This window comes from Nycticebus coucang, chromosome 10 (genome assembly GCF_027406575.1).
Source record: "Nycticebus coucang isolate mNycCou1 chromosome 10, mNycCou1.pri, whole genome shotgun sequence".
Classification (NCBI taxonomy): Eukaryota; Metazoa; Chordata; class Mammalia; order Primates; family Lorisidae; genus Nycticebus; species Nycticebus coucang.
Genome location: NC_069789.1, coordinates 45,938,404 through 45,963,136, shown reverse-complemented (window position 1 = coordinate 45,963,136; position 24,733 = coordinate 45,938,404). Strand labels below are relative to the sequence as shown.

The window sequence follows — 24,733 nt, the reverse complement described above, 5'->3', positions numbered from 1 at the left end:
TTGTCTTATTTGGTAGGAGGCATTATTCTAGGCTAAGGAAGAATGTAACTAAGATATGAACCATCCTCCTTCAGCTCCCTCTCTAGTTGAGAAGAGAGTGATGAATAAATCAATATTTTCCAGTCGGTTAGGAGTATTTAATTAACACACTCTTCAAATGCTAGAAAATTCACATGCTGCCATATCAGATTAACCAGCTCCATCAAAATGAAAAGGGTTATTAAGACAGAGTAAATGACAGCACCGTTCACAAAAAGGCGGGATATGTAAAACCTTTGGCTTTGGGAATGTGATGATTCTCAAGTTGATAAATCACTATGACCTAAGTATGAGCAATGACAAGCTTCCAGCTGGAGGCTGTAGAGGGTTTGTAGATGCCTCTCAGTGACCTGCAATTACGGTTCTGCAGCCCACCTCATTATTACTCGCTACCATGCGTGGACCAGATTCTGCACTCAGTGTAGGGATGCGGGTTTGGCCTTTGTACTCGCTGCAGATATCAGGTACCAGGTGTGTTATTGGGAGGGATCCATTCTAATGAGAACCACAGGGCTCATAGCCAAGGACTCTTCTGAGTGATTTTTAAAAAGATGTTTGCTAGGAACACAATGCAGCAAACAAATCTATGATGGTCTGTGGGGAAGTAATATTTTCTATTTTTCCTGATTTTAGCCTTTCTGTGACAATTCAATTAATCTTTGTTAAATTCTTCTGAATTCCCAAATTGAGATGTAGTCATGGTTTTTATAAAACTACCATTCTTAAAAATTTGCCTAAATGTGAATTAAAAAAATATATACTATTCAAGAGATCAAATATGGGGTATTATGTTAGCCTAAAGTTTATCCACCAAAACAACTAGAGGATGAAACATGGTGAAGTACATCTTATCAATAGTGATTACTTGATAAATTAATATCATGGGAAGGCAAACATCCCATCTGTGGTGCTAAAAAACATAATGTCTGAATCCACTTTGCACAGAAGTGGTTGAGTAGGCAACAGTTATTCCTGTTCTATTTAAGATGTAGGCTTTACTTGTTCATATAACTTGAAGTGTTTCCTCTTGAATAGTCTGTGTTTAGAGAAATCACATTTTTAGTTCTCTCTGAATAGACAAATGGATTTTCTTTGCTTAAGCTCATTTGGGAAATACTTGAGTGATAGATTTTTCCAACTAGAGTTAATTTAATGTTGCCTAACATGAAGAGGAAAACAAAAATAAGTATGAAAAGTAGGAACTGTATCCTTTAGTAGGCATTCATGCTTGTGTTCTCCCAAAGTAGCATACTCTTTTAGGAGTTTCTTAGTTTCTCTGTCCTCTCTAGCACTTACCATTGTTATCTTTAAAAGCAATTAAAACAAAATCCCAGAACCCAGTGTGTTTTCCACAACAATTTTAAGATTATGAAATCATCACCCCCTCTCCCTGAAGAATATCAAGAATACTCTGAATTTAAATACATAGCCAGAAACATCTGGAGTCAGAGGAGGTATGTTGTGGTCCTGGCTCTGCCACTTAGTTCAATGACCTTGGATAAACTTGTCTGTGTACTCTAGTTTCCATTTCATTTTATAAGTTTATAATGTGTAAACAAACTTCTCAGAACTCTTGTAAGAATTAAAGCACATAAAATCATCAGGTAAAATTTAATACAGTAGAACCTCTATAGTTCACCACCTGCCTGTGTTGACCACTTCCTAAGTTAACCCAATTTCATAGATCAGACATACATCACATGTACATACAAGTAAAGTAGCCCTACGTCCTTAAGTTGACCAGCTTGTTACAGTCCCTTGGGTGGTCATCTTACACAGGTTCTACTGTATGTGATACAAATGAAATTACTGTAGAGAGGATGTCCAAAGAGGATGTCCAAGGCTGTGTTTTGGAAGACAGATCTGGCAGTTGGATAAAGTCCGCCTTGAACAGAGAGCTCATCCCCGTAGACTACGTGACACTAAATGAAGATCTGGAGCTAGGTTGGTAGAGCAAATGGAAACAAAATGATTTACAAAATGCTTTTTGAAGGTTTAATAATCAAGCTTTGTTTTATGAATGGATGCTCTAGTATTGAGGGAAGAGATGTCAAAGATCTTTCAACATTTTTTTGGACTTAATCCATTTAAAACTCTTTAGGGCTTTACCAGGCAAAATGGCCTATGCTGACGACTCACCTGATTCTCCAAAGGATTCATCTTCTGAGATTTTTATCCCACGTTCTATGCCCATCAAAATCAAATGCATGCCAGTAGAGCCCTCAGATTCCATATTTAATGCTTCCATAGCTTTGGAATCTGTTAATCATGTTTGGCAATGCCTTTCCCTGTCTTCTTTACTATTTTCCTCATTTCTACAGGCTAACTCCAATTCATCTTTTTTTTTTTTTTTTTTGGCTGGGGCTAGGTTTGAACCCGCCACCTCCGGCATATGGGACCGGCGCCCTACTCCTTGAGCCACAGGCATCACCTTCCAATTCATCTTTTAAAATTCTACTCTCAGATCACTTTTTCAAGTAAGTCTTTTCCTGGCTTCTTTCTTGAATAGAGTTATCATATCCTTCTATGTGCTCATTTCTTTATTGATTCACTTGTCACACTATATAGTAATATATGTTCCTTTTTATACCTGTAATACCATGCTACAGACTCCCTGAAGGCCAGGACTCTATCTTTTTCATTTATATATTCTCAGCAACTAGTGAAGCATCGCACACTGTATTACACAATTAAGTATTTTTTGAAGCAACAACTGGTAGACAAGGAAAGTCCAAGAAATCCGATCAACAAAATGTGTTGTTATTATCTCTCAGCTCTAAACCTACCCTTCTGTATTTGCTATTAGGATAAGTAGTGCTGGGACCCTGAAATCCACACTTCGGTTTTGTCAGCTGACTTTATGGTGGGGTCTGTCAATAGGGGGCGTCAGAGGGTGATCAGAAAGCTGAAATGAAAGAGGAACCCGCTTCTTCCTATTGTTTTGTTAGCCATTACTGTGTCTCCTGAGCAAGGATCCTTCACCTTCGAAGTAGCAATTCCTTCCCCCTTGGGAGTAGATGATTACAGAATACAATTTTTCCAGTACTTGGGAAACTAATTTTTTTTTTTTTTTTGAGACAAAGTCTCTCTCTGTTACTCTGAGTGGAGTAATGAGGTGTCAAAGCTCACAGCAACCTCAAACTTCTGAGCTCAAGCCCGTAGCCTCAGCCTCCCGAATAGCTGGGCCTACAAGTGCCACTCAGAAAAACACCTGACTGGTTTTTCTATTTTTTTTTTTTTTTTGTAGAGACAGAGTCTCACTGTACCGCCCTCGGTAGAGTGCCGTGGCATCACATGGCTCACAGCAACCTCTAACTCCTGGGCTTACGTGATTCTCTTGCCTCAGCCTCCCGAGTAGGTGGGACTACAGGCGCCAGCCACAACGCCCGGCTATTTTTTTGTTGCAGTTTGGCTGGGGCTGGGTTTGAACCCGCCACCCTCGGCATATGGGGCCCGCGCCCTACTCACTGAGCCACAGGCGCCACCCCTAGTTTTTCTATTTTTAGTGAAGACGAGGTCTCGCTTTACTTGCTCAGGCTGGTCTCCAACTCCTGAACTCAAGCAATCCAATTGCTTTGGCCTCCCAGAGATGGAGGATTACAAGACTGAGCCACAGCACCCAGCCCACTTGGAAAACTCATTTCATTTCAAGCCTCCTCTCCTAGGTATCTCACATGTCTGGGTCCAGCCTCAGAGGCATCCTCCTCGAAATGACTAAATTTTAATATTCCAATCACTTGTGTTTGTTCCCTTGGTCATAAGGGCACTACATATATTTGCCACCTCTGTGATACCTTAAGAGTTCTCTTTTTATCCTTTCAGTTACCTAGTTAACAAATTTATAACTAGTTACTAATTATTTATATTAAATTCCTTCTGTTAAAGTAACTGATGTGGTTTCTCTCTCCTGATTAGACCTTGATTGCTACAGAAGTGATAATGATGTTCACAGAAAGGGAGAAAGAAGGAAATCATAAAAAGGGTGATGGCAGATTTGCATCTAGACTCACTGAATTTATTATTTTGTCTTATACCATTTGATAAATTGATTGCCAAAAATAATTAGCAAATACAGGTGAATAAAAACAGAAGTATTTAAAAACTCTATCTAAAACCTATCATTTAGAAATAAGCATTATTGACATTATTTTGGTGTTTAACATTCCAAATATTTTTTATATGCACAAAAATGTAAAAAATAGACCATATATTTAAAACACACACACAATCAAAACCTATATTAGGCATACTGTGTGCCTACAAATAGGAAAAAAGGCTCAAGTCAAACCTGACCATTCCTTGAATACTATGTTTTTGTTTTGGAAATTTTGCTTATTCTATTGATTTATTCACCTGAGAAGTCTTTGACATCAGGCTCTGCTTGTGAAAATCCTATCTATGACAAACAAAACAGAATACAAAGACCTGAAATGGGCTCCATGACACATGGGAATTTTGGATGTGTGGCATTTCAAGTCAATGGATTATAAAATAATGTTGAAAAACTCGATAGTATTCTCTTTGGAAAATGAATTCTTATCTCATTCCTTATAACAAAATTAATCCCAGATATAGGAATAAGTAGAAGAATTGTAAAAGTACTGGAAGAGATAATTGATGTGTTACTTTTAATATGATCACTAAAGAAAGACTTTCCTTAATATAAAAAGAGCAAAAAAAAGTCAACAAGAAACAATCCTATAGAAAAACTCTAAGAATCTTATACATATTTACACCCAAATACTGTATATATATTGGAGAAAATGGATAACCTTACTTATAATGATTAAAACATTAATAATGTGCTATTTAAAACATTGAACTGGGTGGTACCTGTGGCTTAAGGAGTAGGGTGCCAGCCCCATATACCGCAGGTGATGGGTTCAAATCCAGCCCTGGACAAAAACTGCAAAAAAAAAAAAAAAAAGGCTAGGCTCCTTTCTTAGCTGGGCATTGTGGCAGGTGCCTGTAGTCCCAGCTATTCGGGAGGCTGAGGCAAGAGAATCACCTAAGCCCAGGAGTTGGAGGTTACTGTGAGCTGTGTGATGCCATGGTACTCTACTGAGGGCGATAAAGTAAGACTCTGTCTCTACAAAAAAAAAAAAAAAAAAAGAAAAAAAACCCCACCAAAACATTGAACTGACAAGGAGTTGAAAAATTGATAAGACCCAGTATTAAAAAAGATTTTTAGAACCAGAAATTCTTATATACCGTATTTAGAAGACAATTTAGCAATCCCTAAAAATTTTAAATGTACAGAAGTTTGACTGAGTACTTCTAGTACTAAGAATAATTCTCCATACACTAATTGTAAGGATGTTTATTGGAGAATTACTGTAGTAATGAAAACTTAGAAATCATTGTCTTGCCATCAGCAAGGTACTGGTTAAGTAACATATGATACACATCCATATGAAAGAATATTGATGAGTCATTAAAAGAAATGAGGTGTATGCATATTTATATACGTATCTCTTATCAAGTGATCAAAAATTGCAGAACCGTATAGTCAATTTGATTCCTTTTATGTAAAAAAAAAATACAAATGTAAAAAAAAATCAGTCTTAAAAGATTAAAATTTATAGTGTTACTTGTATTGATGGAAATTCTGTATGCCATAGATAAATCATAAGAAGGGATAATAATTAGTAATTTTCTGTACTGTGAAAATATTTTTCAAAAAATATATTTCTTTTACAGTTTACAAAATCATTCATTTTTTTGTTTTGGAAGTCTTAGTCTCAATAACATCAACTTCATGAAGTCTTCCACAAATATTCGTATTCTAGATATGGCAAAGTCCTCTCTTTAAATTTTCTGGTAAATATTCCTACTTTGGGGGTTATGTTATTTTGTTTGTTAAGCTTGTCTTTTATTTCCCACGATAGTGAACTCATTAGTAATTGGGCTCAGATTTCATAGATCTTTATATTTCCCTCAGTAGATCTGTACATACAAGTTCATATTATTAAGTTCACTAACTCATCCCAGGAAAAGTGCTACATAGCTCACTGATGAATATCACTGTGGTCTCCTTAGAAGTACTCTCCTTAAGAAGCTATGCACTGATATCACTGCCTAGTTTACCATTAAAGCAATTTTGTAAGTCTTTTCTTCTAGAATGGCCATTAGAGCTGTCATCATATGAGACTGACAATTAAGTTTGCAAACTCATTCTGAAAAGTGCTTTTGAAGGGTAGACTAGTGGCTGGCATGGTACGTAGCTTCCAAAGGAAAGTACATCAAGGTGACCATAGTGATATTTAGCAATGAGGTATGTAGCACTTTTTTAAGGATGAGTTTGTGAACTTAATTATCCAAACTTGTGAATGTATATATAAGTGTTTGTGTGTGTGTGTGTGTGTATACATATATATATATATATCTGTTTCAATATGCATAACTGTATCTATCTTTCCACACAACACAGATTGAATTTCATCAAAAATCCTTTGCCTTTGGTACAATGCTCACATTTTCTTAGTTAACTCAATGAGCTTTATTCCATAAAATCATTGTCAGTTCCTTTCTTAAAATATCCTTCTACATCATACATCCTTTAAAACTATCTCACATTTCATCCTTTCAAATCTTACTGAATACTCAGAAGGAAGATTCATCATTTGTTTCTATTTTCATAGTGTTCGTAAAATATTTTTGTATATTTTTGTCTTTGAATGTACACGGATCAAATATTTTCCTTTTAAAGAGAAAACTCATGAGAGTAATAAAACCCAAGTGATTTTATCTCTATTAAAATGGAAGTTCCTAGTGGGAAGAGATTGCTTTATTATGTGTTTCGTAAAATGCTGAGACGTGTTTGAAGAGTTTTTGTAGATGAAGCGGTAAGATTTTTGCCTTTTGGGAGGTTACAGATGTAAGATAAAGGGGGAATACCATAAATTCATCCTTACATAAGCCAAGCTAACTGTAAGAAAGAAGCAAATGCCCAAGATGGGCTTGTCAATACCCTATCAATAAACAGGTTGCAAAGTGCTAATTTAAATGTTCTTTTCATTTTTTATCAAAAAACTTTATAGGTAGCCAGGTGTGATGGCCTATGCCCGTAGTCCCAGACACTCAGTTACCTTAGGCAGGAGAATCTTTGAGCCCAGGAGTTTGAGAATGCAGTGAACTATGATCATGCCACTGTACTCCCGGCTGATGACAGAACGAGACCTTGTCATAAAATAAAGCTATAACCCAGTTATAACCTAAGAATAAGGAGAAAGCGGAAAGGGAGGAGAGGGAGAGGGGAGGGAGGGGGAAGGAGTGGGATTAATGGGATTACACCTGCGGTGCATCTTACAAGGGTATATGTGAATCCTAGTAAATGTGGAATGTAAAGGTCTTAGCAAAATAACTAAGAAAATGCTACAAAAGCTATGTTAACTAATGTGATGAAAATGTGTCAAACGATCTATGAACCAAGTGTATGGTGCCCCACGATCATACTAATGTACACAGCTATGGTTTAATAAAAATAAATAAAAAATAAAATAAAATAAAACAAGCCGGATAAACAAAATCTGCTATTTGGAAAGAGTAAAATAAAAGAAAAAAATATATATTTTTTTATTAAATCATAGCTGTGTACATTAATGCGATCACGGGGCACCATACACTGGTTTTATAGACCATTTGACACATTTTCATCACACTGGTTAACATAGCCTTCCTGGCATTTTCTTAGTTATTGTGTTAAGACATTTACATTCTGGGCGGAGCCTGTGGCTCAAGGAGTAGGGCGCCGGTCCCATATGCTGGAGGTGGCGGGTTCAAACCTGTCCCCGGCCAAAAAAAAAAAAAGACATTTACATTCTACATTTACTAAGTTTCACATATACCCTTGCAAGATGCACCACAGGTGTAATCCCACCAATCGAAAAATATTTTTTCAAACTTTAGAGGAAATCTCTTTTTATGACTTACGTAAAGCCAACAAAGTAGCCTAAATTAATAAGCAAACAAAGCAGAAGCAATCTCATTAATACAATTGTTTATGCTTACCAGGTTATTTTATTTTGTTTCCAAAGTCTTAAACATCTTTTCTCTTTATTAGGGCAGACAGTTTTTAATAGGGTCATACATCTAAAGGTAATATTTTAAACAATATAAGAAAATTACAGAAGAGAAAATGATTTGGGGTGTTGCCCAGCATAGTGACCAGAATTTTCAAATGAGATTGGCAAGTTGGCTTCCCGCAATGTAATGACAATATCTGCCTAGCCAAAGCATACCTTTGGTTTGAGCTAAATGTATTTCCTTGGGTGGTGATAGAAGAAAGAGGAGGCAAATGATGAGGCAGAAATTACATGCCATAACCTCCTCAGAAATACTGCAGGCTTGTGGCTGTAAGTACAGAAGGGGCTCTGTGTAGTCTTGGAATGAAAAAGAACTATGTGTCTACATTCTATTTCTGTCCTTACAAATTTCTGACTTTTTTTTTGTAGCTATCTAAGAAAAATTTGATATTGTTGTTGTCTAAGCACATTTAAACTTCAGCTGAAGTAACTGCCAAGTGATTCATGCCTATGGAGGTGAATATAACGATTGTATCTGGAGCCCCAGTGTGCCATTTTCATTTCACTTTAAATAAAAAACAAAATGTATCTATGTCAGTCAGTGCCCTTCTGCTGTACTCAGAGGTATCAAACAGGCTACAATTATGATTGTGAAGTGATTGTGTCACATTGGAGGAAGGTTTATTGCTTTTGAGTCTGCTAGGCAGTAACACATTCTGTTTCATATTACTCTTTATATCATTGTTTGGCTGTGACTAGAATAATCAAATGCCATCAAATGCTGTCAAATTCAATTTACAGTATTTTTCATTGAAGCGAGCTTTGCATTATATTTCCTGTTTTCCCTCTCTATAGCTGCCATGGAATAGTCACTGTAATCAGAAGCTTTATTTACAAAACCAACGGAGGGAAGCCACGTCCTGGCCTATAACAGATACTTTATTTCCCTTTATTCAGGAGAGGAATTTGATGTGCTTTTCTCATACAATTAGTATTAAGTAGATGAAGGCAAACTATTTCAAGAGGATGGGCATTTTAGAGCCAGCACGAATGTGCTTAGCGTAAAACGTAAATTCACATTAGCCGTTTTTCACGTGTTCGTGTGTATTTGAATCAGAAATAGTATTCTTCAAATTAATGTTTACTGAGAAGATATTTGGTGTGCTCGTTTTAGGTAATGTCATTTATACACCCAGAAATGCAGTCATACTTTCCTTTTCGTAATTTTTCTAACAAACCCTTAGCTCACCACTGAAGACTGATCGGAATCCGAATCAGTTTCAATATCAGAAGTTCTAAGAGGAGCTGAAATAAGTTTCTCCAAGTGTCCAGGGAATAGAACCAAAACAAAGGAAGGCCTGAGGCTGCTGGACAGACTACCAAACAAAGCATCTGAAGAGGGGATGAGGATCTGAGAAGAAATGTGCTGGGCTTGGTACACTTAATGCACATACATTGCTTGTGGATTGGGGTTTCCGGTGGGCGAATCCCGCAGGCTTGCAGCCCCGGCGTTTTCTGTCTGACACAGCAGCCTCTCAGGGGACAGGTTCTTTGCCCCTGCTTGCGGTTAGCCGACTTTCTTTCCTTCTCTCCTTTCCACTTGTCTCCCCCCTCCTCCCTGCCTTTCTCTCTTATTCTCTCTCTTCTTTTCTACTTTCCTCTCTCCCTCTCTTTCTCTGCTCCTCCTTCTCATTCATTATTATTCAAAAGAAACATTAATTTAAAGCAATGCTCATGTTGATCAGGTGAAGATTAGATCAGAGAGCAAAATACCCTCCAAAGCAAAATGCCCAGGTCTCTCTTTTCCCCTCATTCTCTCTCCTCTCTCTTTTTTCTCAATGGGTCTTTCTTTTTTTTTGCCTCCTCTCCTTTGTCTTTCCTTCTTTTTTTTTTATTTAAGGCATATACACTTAATACATTCTGCACATAATGGTGAAAATAAGCCTCATTAGCACCTTCTCACCAGCTGACTGGAGACTCATTGGAACTGAGGGGGAGCTGCAGAGTACAGCTTCTTTCAAAGGGTGAAAAGTACCATCCTTGGAAAATGAGAAGAGCCTTTTCAAACCCAACATAATCAGTGATGAGAAATATTGGACTTCTTGTCCCAGCTATGGTTCCTCTTGTGAAGCAACTAGGAGGTCTTGGTCAGGGAGCCTATAAAGGATTCATCTCCTGCTTTATCAAACATAAGGCTGTGTGGGCTGAGTCACAGCTTTCCACAAGATCACAACCAAAAGTGCAATATAGTAGTTGTGGCTTTTTTCCTTTGATAATATGTAAAAGTTTGAGCACCACTCTTAGTTCTTACCAGTAGGTACTTCAAAAAATATGAATCCCCAGCTATTCTCTTATAGAAACATAAAACATTTGATTCTCCAATCCTGGAATAGAAGACATTCTTAAATGACTAGAAATAATAGCAACAGTCAATCTTACCTATCAATAAAGTAGTTGATGATGACTCCATTTGGTTTTTTAGGTGACATCCATTTAATCTTTATGCAAGCTGACCCCAGTGCCTGGAGAACAGGGGGATTAAGGCCCATTGGGGCTGCTTCGGGAGTTTTGACAAAAATCTTAGTACTAACTCCACAACTTCCTTGAAAACAACAAACAAACATACAAGATCTTTAGTAATTTGTCAAGCAAAGGAAAGAGTTACATTTGCATGTAGGAGGGTAAGGAATACCATGAAAGTTATTTTTCTGAACCTCTGTATATACTTAATATATGTATGTTAGACACCTACTATAAATCTCTGTAGGATTTGAACATTTGAACAGAGAATCATTTTTGAAAACCCATTAGTTAAACATATAGTTTTACAGGCATAAACAATAGAGTATAAGTCTATCTGAGCTGAAGTTCTTCTGGTTTACTGCGGTCATTCTAACCAGAGAGTGATAACATACTTCAATTTCACAAGTGTACGTGCCACCTGCACATGCTGTATGTTCTTAATATTTTATTCTTGCCAATATTTTAAACAAAGGACCATTATTCAAACACACAATAATCAAACAGTTAATTTGAAGGACATTGTCCCTCAGTAGCACAGTTTCAATGATGTGGAGACGCAGAAGTTAACTTTGCATTTAGATCAAACAACATTAATTTAAAGCTACTTTCATGTTGACCAGCAGAAGACAAGATCAGAGAAAGCAGTACCTTTCCAATAAAGATGCTATGGTCTAGTGTGTAGAGAGAAGTGGACATACTGACTTGCAATTTCTTATAAGAATTCAGCTTAGCAAAATCAAGACTTCTAACTCTAACCAAACTTACAGGAACTAGCACTCATTCGGAAACAGAAGTTCCCAAGGACATGTAACACAGGAGTTCCAACTACACATTGAGTGCCAGATTGGTAAATTTCTTTAATCTAAGGTGAACAAAATGTTTTGTATGCCAACATGAGTCTGATCTTTACTTAGCACTTAGGTGTTATATTTTATGTATCATATATCTCATATGTTATATATGTATACAGATATGATATATGTTAGTACATCTATATCTATCAATCTCTATATTTAACGTAAAATGGAGATAATACAATTAACTCTCTTGATTCCCCCTTCCCCCCTTCTAAATCTCAATTTACATTTAACCAGTTATCCATCAGGAGGGATGAAGGGATTGTCTACATCGCAGAGAGATGACAATTTCAGTGACCACAGTCTAAGCCATGAAACTCAAGCCAACAGCATATGCCCATGAACTAGGGTTCAACAAACTCTGTAAAATATGTAAGATTCATTTGGTTGTAACTCAACTTTTAAATAACTTCTCACTTCCTCTTCCTGAATACAATTTAAATAAAACCAAGGAAATACATTTTCTATGAAATTTCTGTAATCCTCATTTTGTTTTATATTACCAATGACTCCTTTATGTGAGCTAGGTGTTTTTCTTTTAAAGGGCCTTATAAAACAAGACTTTGCAAAAACCACTATTTTAATATATTTAAATATTCATGATTTAATATGCAGAAATGCATAATGCTTCCCTCGATGCCAGGCTCTGATTTTTCTGGGTAAACAGTCCACTACAAATAAGAAATGAAATGTTAGTCTTTGTATTTGAACTGAGAATCTATTCCCTTTTAACTTTTTTTTTAAATACTTTTTCATAAAAGCCCAGGCCAAGTGTTTGAAAGACTTTCACCATTTTGACACGCTTGTATCCTTATTTCATACTGTGTGAATGGAGTCAAAGTCTCCAGAAGTGTAGACTGATGATGACTGACAGGGAGGACCAGAGGTGTTACACTTCCGCCACTGAGTAAGACACTGTACTCCACAGGAATCCCGGGGAGGAGGATCCCTTTAAAGAGAGAGAGGGAGAGAGAGCGCATGTATGTATGTTATACAGAAGGGTCAGCAAAATGTTTGTCCTTGAATAAAAATGCATATTTAAATTCTTATAATTGAAAGGGAGATTATCACTTAATATAGCAATTAAAAGATACATGGAACCTAAACTGGAAAATATTACAATGTATATTCCCAAAGTAAGAAATGTATATCACTTATTTACAAAAAAGTAATTGATTTAATCAAAGATACAGTCTATTGGCAAATGAAAATAAAGGCACATTTCACTTAAAAAAATACAAGGCAATTAGATATGATGATATATTTTTTTCCTATGCTTTTTCACTCTCAAAGTACATGAAAAGCACTGGCTTTGCTTGTGATAATTTTTCTGTATAGCATTGTGTATATATCCTGTCTGACATGGATTCTTGACATAATAGTCCATAACATATTCAAATAATAGTTGACCTAGAGAATTCCCAGTGCATCCATTATTTGATTCTTGACAAAATAGTCCATAACATATTCAAATAATAATCAACCTAGAGAATTCCTAGTGCATTCATTATTGAATCAAGAAATCCACTATCTGTGAGACTTGTGGATCTAAATACATATGAAGTTTGGCTCCAACAATGGTTGTTTTTCACCATTGCTTCCTAAAGAAAGGAAATCTTGCTTTTTTAACCTCTTCACAATCTACTCATGAAACTACATGCTTTTTACGTTTTATTGGTCATAAACAACATGCATACTTTTTAAAGAAGAAGATACGAATGAAGAATATAATGGAGTTTCCTACTAAACTTTCTCATTGATCTGAGAGTTTATGACAATTATGGGTTTAGTTACTTACCTTTGTAACACTTAAATAAGTTTGTCTTTACACTGGAAAAATGAAATCTACAGACACTATTACTGAGAAAGAGCACAGGACCCAGTGACCTGAGAGATAAGATCTAAAGAATGAAATGCGGTTTTGTTTTTTGTAGATTTGTTTCCGAGGTAGAAGAGCTAGCACAAAGCAAGGATGCTAAGACTTTTGTGTAGAATGTATGAAAAAAAAGTCTCTGAAGGGAATATTGATCAACTTCAGAAGGAATGATCGATCAAGTCTTTCCTCAGGAAAGGTGCTAGATTGTGCTCAATTTGGTAATACAGACTATTTTTATTTTAAATTTAGAGCATTGTAGCTAAACTGTTACATTTATCCTAGAAGCTTAAGCTACTATCATTTTATCATCCATTCCTAAATTCTTATCTCTGGCTTCATATCTCCTCTGCATTCTGGATTTATATTTTTAACAATCTACTAGTTATTTCTATATAGATATTTCACAGAAATCTCAATCTCAACAAGTCCCAAGCAGAAGTAGCCGATTCTTTTTTGCTGGGTTCCCCCTTTCACTTAGTGATAATGCTATCTTCTTAGTTCCCTAAGCTAGGGTCCTTAAAGTAAGAACTTTATAGTAGGTCCTGATTTATTCACAACTAAACTCAAGTGACCACTACATTTGTCAGTTACTTCTTTCAGAAAGATAGGCTTTCTAGATAGGGTCTGGCAGGCAAGGAGCACCCTTTCACGCTTGAGCGTGACACAGTTATGTTACAGAATTACTCGCTTATGATTTTGTAATGAAAGATTGGCATAGGTCACCAGCTCGTAAAAAGGGGTTATTTGTGCACGTAATTGTGTAACAAAACAATATCACACTAAAATATAAGATGGTGTTACTTCCGCTGGACCTTTTACACATGTCTGATCAGCAACGAGGCGCATTTGAAGGTATCAGCAAGACCCAACCTATTTTAGGAAGGTAACACTGCTAGTGAGTCAACAATGGATTGAAAAACTAGGAGATAAAAGGTACAAAGACTAGTTTGAAAGGCATTACAGTGGTTGCCCCAAAGACACAAACCAGAACAGTCAGATCATTGCATCTCTGTGTTACGCCAGGCAGCACACGTTACCCTGTTTTATACCACTGAACATCAGTTTGCAAGCCATGGACTTTCTTCTCCCCAATGTAGTTTTGGTGACCAGGTTTTAGCACAAAGTAGCAGCTCAATAAATGTTGGCTGACTGAATGAATTCATTAACTCTTTGGACTATACTGGATGGCAAATATTACTGCTTTTTTTTTTTTTACGATGAGAAAACTAAAGCTCAGAGAAGTAACTTGTTTCAGATTGCACATTGATTCACTGGGGAAGCTACTACTTGAGCTCAGGCCTACCTGATACCAAAGCTTATCTCTCTCTGCATTTATCCTCTTTCTAGATAATGGAGTGTTGCAGTAGGGCGACTGGGGGAAAAAATGACAAAATGACAAGATAGTTTTGAGAAAACATGTGCAGACAGGCAGAACAGGTCTTGGGGACTGATTATTTATTTAATAATAAGAGACAGGGTCTCTGTCACCCAAACTCTCAGAGACTGATGAAATGCAAGGAAACAATGAACGAACCCAAATCACTGTCGATGGAACAAGCAAGTCATAGGCAGATATGAAGAACAAGTCTCCCAATCTGAAAGGCACATACTCCAGACATTTATGAGCTCGTATTAAAGTATATTTCAGAGACAAGAACAAAGGACCGCAGGTCCTTAAATGATTTCATTTTGTTCAGCATCATTTCATTATAATGTTGACAAGAAAAGACTATTGATTGGCAGCTGGAGCCACCGTTTGCCTGTTCTTCCTGCGTCTGCATGGCCTTTCTCTGCACACCCCACTTCCCTCCCACATCGCCAAGCTATGCCCCTTAGGCGGATTGGTGTGTCTGTGTGGCCCCATGTGAGCGTCAGGGGGGTGAGGGCGCCCCCGCCATGGAATGGCTCCTGTTCAGCATGGTTCCTGCTTTGCACCTGGTTAAGATGCCTAGAAAATGCCTGGAAAAGTTGACTATATTAATTTTTCCTTATCCTAGTAGAGGGAGCACACTTAATAGACATATTTAAAGAATATTCTTCATGGTCTAATTCTCAACTGCAAGACAAAACTGGGGAGGTTTTTACTGTTCACAAGACTGCTATAATTAAAATGAAATTTGCGAGTTAGATGGAGAGAATTATGAGACCATTTTGAGACTCAGTTCATCAATGGATAAGGAAAACTTAAGTGCTGTATGAGAGGTAAAATAAAGAGCAATATAATCATGCTGGCTTTTTCTTCCTTACTGAAAATGTTCTTTGGAGAGTATTGCTTGAGGTAGTAAAAGAGATTGAAGAATGACCCTCTCAATTTTGAATCTGACCCTTCAGTAGAAAGATGTGCTTATGGAAATTTCCATCTAGAGAGTTGTGGAAGGCCCAGCACCTCACCTCATGTTGAGGGTAGTTCTCCTTATTGTTACCCTGCCATCATCTGTGAAGCAGTGGGGAAAAAGGTGGCTGTTTGAACCCCCATATTCATGACAAAATAAAGAGGGGAAGAATGGCCTAGGCATGGAACCTGTTATTGGGGTAAACTCTCTTCAGATCTGCCTAATATCCTGAAATACAACAGCATATTGCTCTTCAACCAATGAGATTAGTAGAAAACATCTGCCCAAATAATAAATTGTATAATGGATTATTTTTTGGATGAAGACAAATAACAAGGAAATATACCACAAAATGGACATGAATTTTTAAGATAGAAGGCAAGACCTTAAAGAAATTGCGAGCTTCTGATGATTGCTTCTGCATCTGTGTTCAGACCTCCTGGGCTGACAGACACACTCTGTCTCTGTTCCTAGGATAGATCTCTAAGCAAAGTTTGACAAACACACATTCAAGAAAAATCTGCTATCATTCTTGCTGAACTAGACAGACCACAGAGTGGAGTCAGACACATTATATCCTTCTTTTGCCCTTATTTCCCAAGTGACCACTGGCAAATTAGCTAAACTATATGAACATTAGTCCCTTCATGTGTAAAATGATGACACTAATAGCCACCTCATAAAGAGTTGTGAGGATTAAATTAGAAAATATATGTAAAGCATTTTAGTATGTTCTGCAGTATAGGATGTGCTTAATAAGTGACAGACATTTCCAAAACAAAATTAAATGAAGCAAAATGAAATCTAATGAAAGAGATGACACTTTTTATGTGCCTTCAAGCACTTTTGAACTCATTTTTTTCATATAAAGTTGCTATTCTAATTACAAACAAATAGTATTTTCATTCAAATAAATGCCTTCCTACCAATGTTTTCTTATCCAATTTTGTCTTTGATGTATACTTGGAGAGCTTATAAAGTTGCATTCTTATTCCTTGGATCGTTCATTCTTAGCAGTGATTTTTGGAGAGGTTCTCCCTCTAATTCATCTTTGGCTGCTTTCTTCTAAGCCTACATTTTGTACCTATTGGTCTACTTCAAGGCCTTTCATCTTTCAAGAGGAAACTTTGCTAAAAAGGACAGGACTTCCCGGGGCGGGGGGGGGAAGGAGGGCCGGGGGTCAGTGAACAAAATTGTTCTTCTACCACATTTCAAATATGCACAAAATCTTGATCGAGTTTAAACATGGCTAGCCAAAGCAAGAACCTGGAAAATGTATTTTTCACATCTTGATTCATCAGAAATAAATGTCCTTTACATATACCTAAGAGGTGTTAAAACAGAAAATGCTCCTCTAAGCTGTGAACACGTCAAACAGTGACATGCATTTAGGAAAGAGGGCCTCTCCACTGTCATAATTTACAAGACAGTGACATGAAAGTCTCCTGTGTTCCTGAAAACCTTATACCATCTGCAATGAGTCTGATCTGACTGAGCCCCCTGGTATTCTGATGACTAAATGAAATGAAATGGGCATATTTGTTAGAGTCAGCTGGGAAGCCACACGACTTGGTTAGTTCCCGAGTTCATAAATTTATGTCAGAGCAAGAGGAGCAGTGGAAGCTCAAGTGAACCAATTTACCCTAAGTGCAAATGGCAGTTTTGTTATTTGGTGTCAGAGTTACCAGTCGCACAATGACAAGCTGCCATAACACATTTTCTTGCTCACTAAAGAACAAGGATTTCATTGGTTAATATTCCTTGCAATGCTCCTTTTCATAATTTACAACAACTAGATGCTGATAGGTTATTTAACATTTATGAAGTTAAGATGTAATCAGAAAAACCCTGATTATCTTTACAAATAAAAAAGTTAAATTATTCAACTTTTTTTTTTCTCCATGGCTTCATTTCACAGCAGGTGCATACTTTACAATGGGACAAGTCAATCAAATAATCCTTTTTTAAATCTTTTTTTAGGAGCTGGAGCAGGAACAATTCTAAGAGGAGAAACTATTAATTCAGTTTGATAGAGGCATTTGCTTCTAAGCACTGGTTGTGCTTAACATAGTTGCCTTTAACAAATTGGACTAAATTCTGCTCTGTGTAGGGTAGGGGTATCTTGATTACACCTTTGGGGGTGTGTGTGGAAGCGAAATAGGACCCTCTCAAACATATCCATGCCAACTGTAGAAAAATTCAACATAGGCTGTATAACACTTGTCATTTTATGCCTTTTCTCCTTTACTCCATGGGAGGGTTACCGACAGGAAGGAGTGTCTCCATTCTTCTTTGTAACTTGCAGGGTATCCAGCATCATGTTTTGACCCTGACAGGGGCTCAGCAAACATTTCCAAGTTAGTCAAAGGAATAGAGGAATTAACCTCCCCAAAAGCAAGTGAATTGCATCCCATCAAGTTTTAAGCTACAAATAAAATGAACTTACTGGGTTACTGGATGGATCACCCTTGAATTACACTGTCCTTCTTTATATTTTCTGCATCTAAAGAAATTTTGCTTTGTTTTTAGATTTTGAACTGAATCACAGCAGAACTCATGAAAAAATCATTTGCTTTCTGCACTGTTTAAGTAGAAAAATATGTAATAAGACAATCTAGGATAGTGCTTTTGAGTTTGGATTTGGAGTTAGACCCAGGTAGGTTGGGTCTGCCCTGAAACCTACATGGTGAATAAACTAGAGAAAATAGCTTAGAATGTCTAAATTGACTTTGTTTATCAGTCAAATGAAGGAAAACAATAGAACATACTTCTATTAAATTAACATGAGCATTAAATGAGATAAGGGTTAATTTCTTAGCAAAATGCTTAGCATATGTTAAAACTCAATTATGTAAGATATGTTTATTAATATACGAAATAAAATGCAAATCATTGAAGTGAGTTTCACATTTTTTTCTTAAATTTACTATTCCTTATCATTTAGTTCCTGTACTTAGAAAGTTAAGAAAAATGAAACAATTGACAATGTTGTATCATTCTAATTAATGCAATGTGAATTCCTTAAAATAACGAGTATCAATTTTTTTTTTTACTTTTCTCCCAAATTCTCAGAGAATATTAGTGTCAATTTTGATGGTAAGTGGATAGTGTCTTACCTAATACAATGCAGAGCTAATTGAACGCCGAGATGTCTCATGTCTATAAACAGGCCATATGGTGGGTAGATAACTTTTAATAAAAACTTGATCAAAAGCATTTATATTCTTATGCAATATTAATTAAAATGATTTCTCAGTAGAAGAATCATTGCCATTTTTTTCTTTAATGGACTAAGAGATAAATGTTAAAGGAAAACTCTAGTATTTCAATATTATACATGAAACCTAAATAATTCACCACTCAGTGAGAAAAAGTTATGTATTTAGTCCAATGATGGTGTTCACTAGAATATGATTAAAGGCTAGAATAGTTCAAAATATAGTTATTATCTTGATGAATTAGAAAGTCTTGTTATTATCTTCAGAGTTTAAATAATTTTGAATTATTTAATTCTTAAACAGCAGAGATACCTTTCTCTATGCTTATTCTGAGTAAACCATTTATGTTCCATAAAGTATTTGCTCCTTAATTTTCTATAATTTTTCATCTATTAGGGGTTTAATTTCCCATTGTACAAATGAGAAAACTAAATTTTAGAGACATGTGCAACTTGCTTGAAGCCCAAAGACCACAAAATAGTGGGGCCCATTCCACATAGAAACCAAAACTTCCTTTTCTGCAAAGTGAAAAAAAAATTATGCATTCACATGACAACAAAAAGTCTTTGAAAAATGAATGTATGTGCTCTGTTTTTTTTTCATTAGAAATATATATTTGTGGGTGGTGCCTGTGGCTCAAAGGAGTAGGGCGCCAGCCCCATATGCCGGAGGTGGTGGGTTCAAACCCAGCCCCGGCCAAAAACTGCAAAAAAAAAAGAAATATATATTTGTGTGTGTGTGTGTGTCTGTGTAAGTTTAAATTAATGTGGAGGGAGGGGTAAGCTTTAATAGGAAACCAAATGTTTGAATAATTTTAAACAGTAGAACATGTGAAATTTATGTTTGCCTGAATAATAAATTCTGTAATCTTACTTACTATTTTGTTCCTTCATTAAGTCAGTAAAATTTTAGTGTATGTTATTTGTATACCATATGGTTTGGAAGTACAAATGATTCACAAGAGTAGAAATCGTGATTTTCTGGGGCTTAGAGTGTTTTAGTAATGCTACCTATTACTACTGACATTTACCCAGTAGTAATGAGGGAAAGTAGACCAGGATTTACCTGGGAGGAAGAAGAATACTTACTACTGCTTTAAAATAATCTTTTTGTAAAAATTTGAAAAATGACTCTCTCCCCTAACTAAAATCTTCCTGTACTTGGAGTCTAGTTTTGTTAGTCATCCCTATTCTTCTAGACTTCTGGCTGAGTGGGTGAAGCTTTCTGGTTCTGAGTTCCATCCTGCTGCAGGAGATAATGCCATGTGGGCTCACCATTTCCCAAAGTTAATTCTTCTGGTCTTCATATGCCTAGCAAAACATCATTCTCTCAGAATCCTTTGGTTTTCACTTATACTTAGCTCTGTTTCTTGGCTCTCTGAGTCACTATTTCAAAAGCATAGTTGATCTATCATAAATCTGAGAGACTTTGGGCAATAAATGAAAAGTTTGATTTGGACTTGAGAGTTCAGCCAAAGACAGGAAGGAATTGCTCTTAAAAAACAGCATACGGCACTCTACCAAGGGCCATAAAGTGAAACTCTGTCTCTACAAAAAAAAAAAAAAAAAAAAAAACAGCATCAGAGGGTGGCGCCTGTGGCTCAAGGAGTAGGGCGCCAGTCCCATATGCTGGAGGTGGTGTGTTCAAACCTAGCCCTGGCCAAAAAAAAAACAGCATCAGAGAGCAGGCCTGGATTTGAATCCTGACTCTGTGGTGTGACCTTGAGCACCTTGTTGTACAATATTTTGTCATTTATAATGTGCACTTTTTTGTCCAAATGTTTAAGGGAAAAATAAGGATATGCTTCAGACATGGGTAGTATGGCCAGGAGTGGGGGAGCCAGGAGGCTTCCTGGGGTCACTGTGCCTTCCCCCTGGGCCTTCTGGGTACCTAGGTTTTCAGTCTAGGAAGATCTAGGATCTGGTAGGAGCAGGGTGGCATGAACTCCACTGAGCTCCACACTCAGGGGAGGAGGTGGTGGCAGAGATGACAAGGCGGGCTACAGTCATGCAGGGGAGGGTCAAGGCCTGAGGCCCAGTCATGTGGAGGGGACCTGCCTGCTGGCCCGTGAGCAGAGGCGGCTTCAGAAGCTCCTGTCCCACTAGCCATGTGTGGCCATCTTGGCCGTAGCCTCTGACATGGCAGGGAGGGAAGGGCTCCCTCCCTGGAGACAGGAAAGAGCAACGCTTCACAGAATGTGCAGCTGTGGGCAGGTGGTATGACCTGCACCTTTACAAGGGGAGCTTTAGCCCTCTCCGGAGAGCTGTCTCCTGGCTGAGAGACGGCCACTTTCTCAAAGGGTGTTTTCCTAAAAGTTTGGGTCAAAAATGTCAGTGAGCATTATCCAAAACAATCCATTAGACATGGCAAAATTAAGCTTTTTTTGGAGACTGAAACTTCTTATCTACTATGGAATAATACTATTGCTTCTCCTAGATTTTACATAAGAATTAACTGAGGTAAGGCAGGGAAAGTAGGTATCAAAGTGTTTTTTCATAATAGGAATTTAACAAATGGCAGCTATAACAAGCAATCTGCATGTATGTATAAGATATTTGCTAGTAATGTCCCAGGTACTCTTCCCTTAGATAATCTCACTTCTTCCCTAGACCTTACTCCTTCTTCCTAGTAGGATTTATAAACACGTAGTAAGCCTTAGTTTATTCACAGCATTAGAACAATAATTTGAAAACTGAAAATCCAGTCATTGTCCTATGTGTTTTTTCTGTAGCCAAGCAATCGCATAGACTTTTTTTCCTCCCAGGAACTTACCTGGCTAAGGTTATTCTGTTCATATTAACCGCAAACAAAATGAATATGAAAAAAATAATTTAACCACTGTTCTAGCTTTGGATGCTCAAGAGAAACTGCTTTTATTCCCGTTTCACAGCATTATTGTAATTGCCCCCTTTTGCTTGGTGTGTGATCCAAGCTTACTAAATTTGGAGGCACATCCAAGAAATATGGGGAATTATAAGAAAGATCTAGATTTCTTCCCTTCATCCCTGGAGGTTCTTAGTAAACTTGGAGTGGAGAATTTGTCTTTACATAGTTTTCTAGGTGACTCTACTGTTCCTTCAGGCTTGGGAACTCCAATTACGGTGGGCTCTGCCCATTATTTAGCTCTGCCGATGATGGAATCACGAATGACAGAGAGTATGATGAATATCCAGAAAACTATTGATTGTGAGCAAATAACCTCCACTTTCAACAAGTTAATTTTCTTTCAGTTTAAAATACATATTTGTGACTACTCAGGAACAGAAAAATATTTTTATTATCCAAATCAAAACACAGCATGAGGTACTTTCCAATAAAATCAACTGTAGATTATACACACGTTAAAATCATCTGACTATTTGCAGAGGTGGAAATCCTTCTAGGCACCAGGGAAAAGGTTGAATTTAAGATTTTAGTCTTTTCATAAATCACATGATTTCTGCGAAGGATTTTTGGGCATCTGAAACAAAAAGATTGATAGGTCTGGATATTATAGATTTATTAACGATTGGTTATATGGTCAGAATTAGTGTGTAAGCATTCCTACAATTTCCCCTAGGCTGGACTAGAGTGAATAATTTCTACAAAGCCTGAGGTAGGCAAGTGCTAAGGTTATAGTCAACAAGCAAAAATTGTGTTTTATTCCACAATGACACTTTTCTAATTGGAAACATTATACATGAAACATAAAAATATGATTTTGAATTCAAAGAAAAAAATAACACAATGCTGGGAAATTTTATAAAAGTTTTGAAAATGTACTAACCCAATACTGTAATAGACAGTTTTATAATTTTGAAAATGGCAGTCTTGAGACCTTGCAAATGTTGGAGCAAATAACAATAATCACTATCTATAAAAATTATACAGAACCAGGTAAATTACTTTGTTTAATCTTTACATGTACAACTCTACATGTAGGTACTATTATCTTCATTTTACAGATGGAGAAAACTGAGGCCCAGTGAAATAAATGAACTATTTAAGGTCAGTTAATAAGAGGCAACACTTGGATATGAATCCTGGCTTTCTCCTTTGTCTTACTTTCATTGTCATAAAATAAAGATATTTTAAAATCTATACAGAGCATGAAGTCTTCAGACTACCAAAGGTCATTTATATGTGCAAAAATGTTAAAATAACAGATGATTTGATAAACCATGAGACTTCCTAGTCATATGGCAAGGGAATTGTCAACTTTGCTTATCGTTCTGGACTTACTCTTACTGTTTTTTGAGAATTTGTACTGTAGAAGACCATGGCCTGAATCTGAAAAATCTCCAATCAGTAGGCTGAATCTAGTCTTAGATTGGTCCTATCCAGCCTCATTTTACTTTGTGGCACAAAAACACAATAGTACTATAAAAATGCCAAGGAGAAAAATGCTAAAAAATATTACAAGATAGCAATGCTATTCCATGAGAATCGAAATCAGTTCCTTAAAGGAGACTGCAAATTTGTATATTTCCCACAGCAGAAGATGCATCTTCTCCTCCATAGAAGGGTCTTGGTGTGTGTCACACTTTATGGGGGCAAGACATGATTGCAAGAGGGACTTTACCTAACAATTGCAATTAGTGTAACCTGGCTTATTGTACCCTCAATGAATCCCCAACAATAAAAAAAAAGAGTGTCTATGTTTCTAAAACTTAAAGATTATAGCAGTTTATAACACTTGCTACCACTATTGATTCTTTCTTTATATTTTATTTAACACATCATATTTTACTTTAAAACAAAAATAGATGAAATCATGTACATTTAATATCTTAGAGTAACTCAAATTTTTCTTTGTTTATAATGTTCTTATAAATTTTCATCTGTGAGTTTGAGCAAAACAAAGATCTTCTTTTTGATATGTGATTATGATATCACAAAGATGTTAGTTTATGAGAATTTAAGTTTTATAAGTTAGACTTTTACATTATCCTTATAACTATATAATATTACCTGGTTTGACTGTTTCATGAAAAATATGTTGTTGCTAATTATTTGTGGAATTGATCTGCTGATGACCAAAATGCTTATTAATTAATTGTTTAGTGCCATGCTGAACTACGGCTAAACTTAAAATCTAATGGGAACCATAGGCATTTTTTTAAATATCGTCTGAAGAACAAATATTAAAAAATAAAATCAAGTATTCTTGAAGTGCATTTGACACCTTAATTAGTTTAACATTTTATTTGAAAAACAGTCTTCCCTATGTCCGACACACCTTTTGGGGGCGGAACACAATTATAAGAGGGACTTTACCTAACAAATCCAATCAATGTAACCTGGTTTCTTGTACCCTCAATGAATCCCTAACAATAAAAAAAAAAAAAAAAAAAAAAAACGATAGGGGCCAGTCGTAGTGGTTCACGCCTATAATCCTTGCACTCTGGGAGGCTGAGGCAGGTACCTTGCTTGACCTTAAGAGCTCAAGGCAAGCCAGAGCAAGAGCAAGACCCCCTCTCTACTGAAAATAGAAAAAATAGCTGGGCATTGTGGCAGGTGCCTATAGTCCAGCTACTGAGGAGGCTGAGGCAAGACTATCATTTGAGCCGAAGAGTCTGAGGTTGTCCAAGGTGACAAAGTGAGACTCTGTACAATGAATGAATAAATTAATAAATAAATAAAAATTAAAAAGATAAGGCAAGGAGGTTTCATGCAATCTTCACTCCATGGTGTTAATACAATCAGGACTTTATCTGAGGATGATGCTTAAGTCAAAATAAAATAATGTACTAATCACAAGATAATCCAACAGTGACTAAATGCCCCATGAAGGCCATTCAGCTTAGAAAGGCAAAATTCAGCTACCATAATTGGTCACAACCCAAGGTACATGGGTGGAGAAGGCTAATGTTTTTCCAAATTT

General features: G+C 36.6%; 1 protein-coding gene across 1 annotated transcript in view; it reads right to left on the bottom strand.

The window, feature by feature from the left end:
- Nucleotides 1-24,733, bottom strand: part of USH2A (usherin) — an 868,259-nt gene that overhangs the window by 91,279 nt on the left and 752,247 nt on the right. The window contains exons 59-60 of the mRNA XM_053607912.1: nt 12,234-12,392; nt 10,503-10,665 (exon numbers count right to left, since the gene is read on the bottom strand). Coding sequence (XP_053463887.1) covers nt 10,503-10,665; nt 12,234-12,392 — 322 coding nt within the window. The remainder of the gene's footprint in view (nt 1-10,502; nt 10,666-12,233; nt 12,393-24,733) is intronic.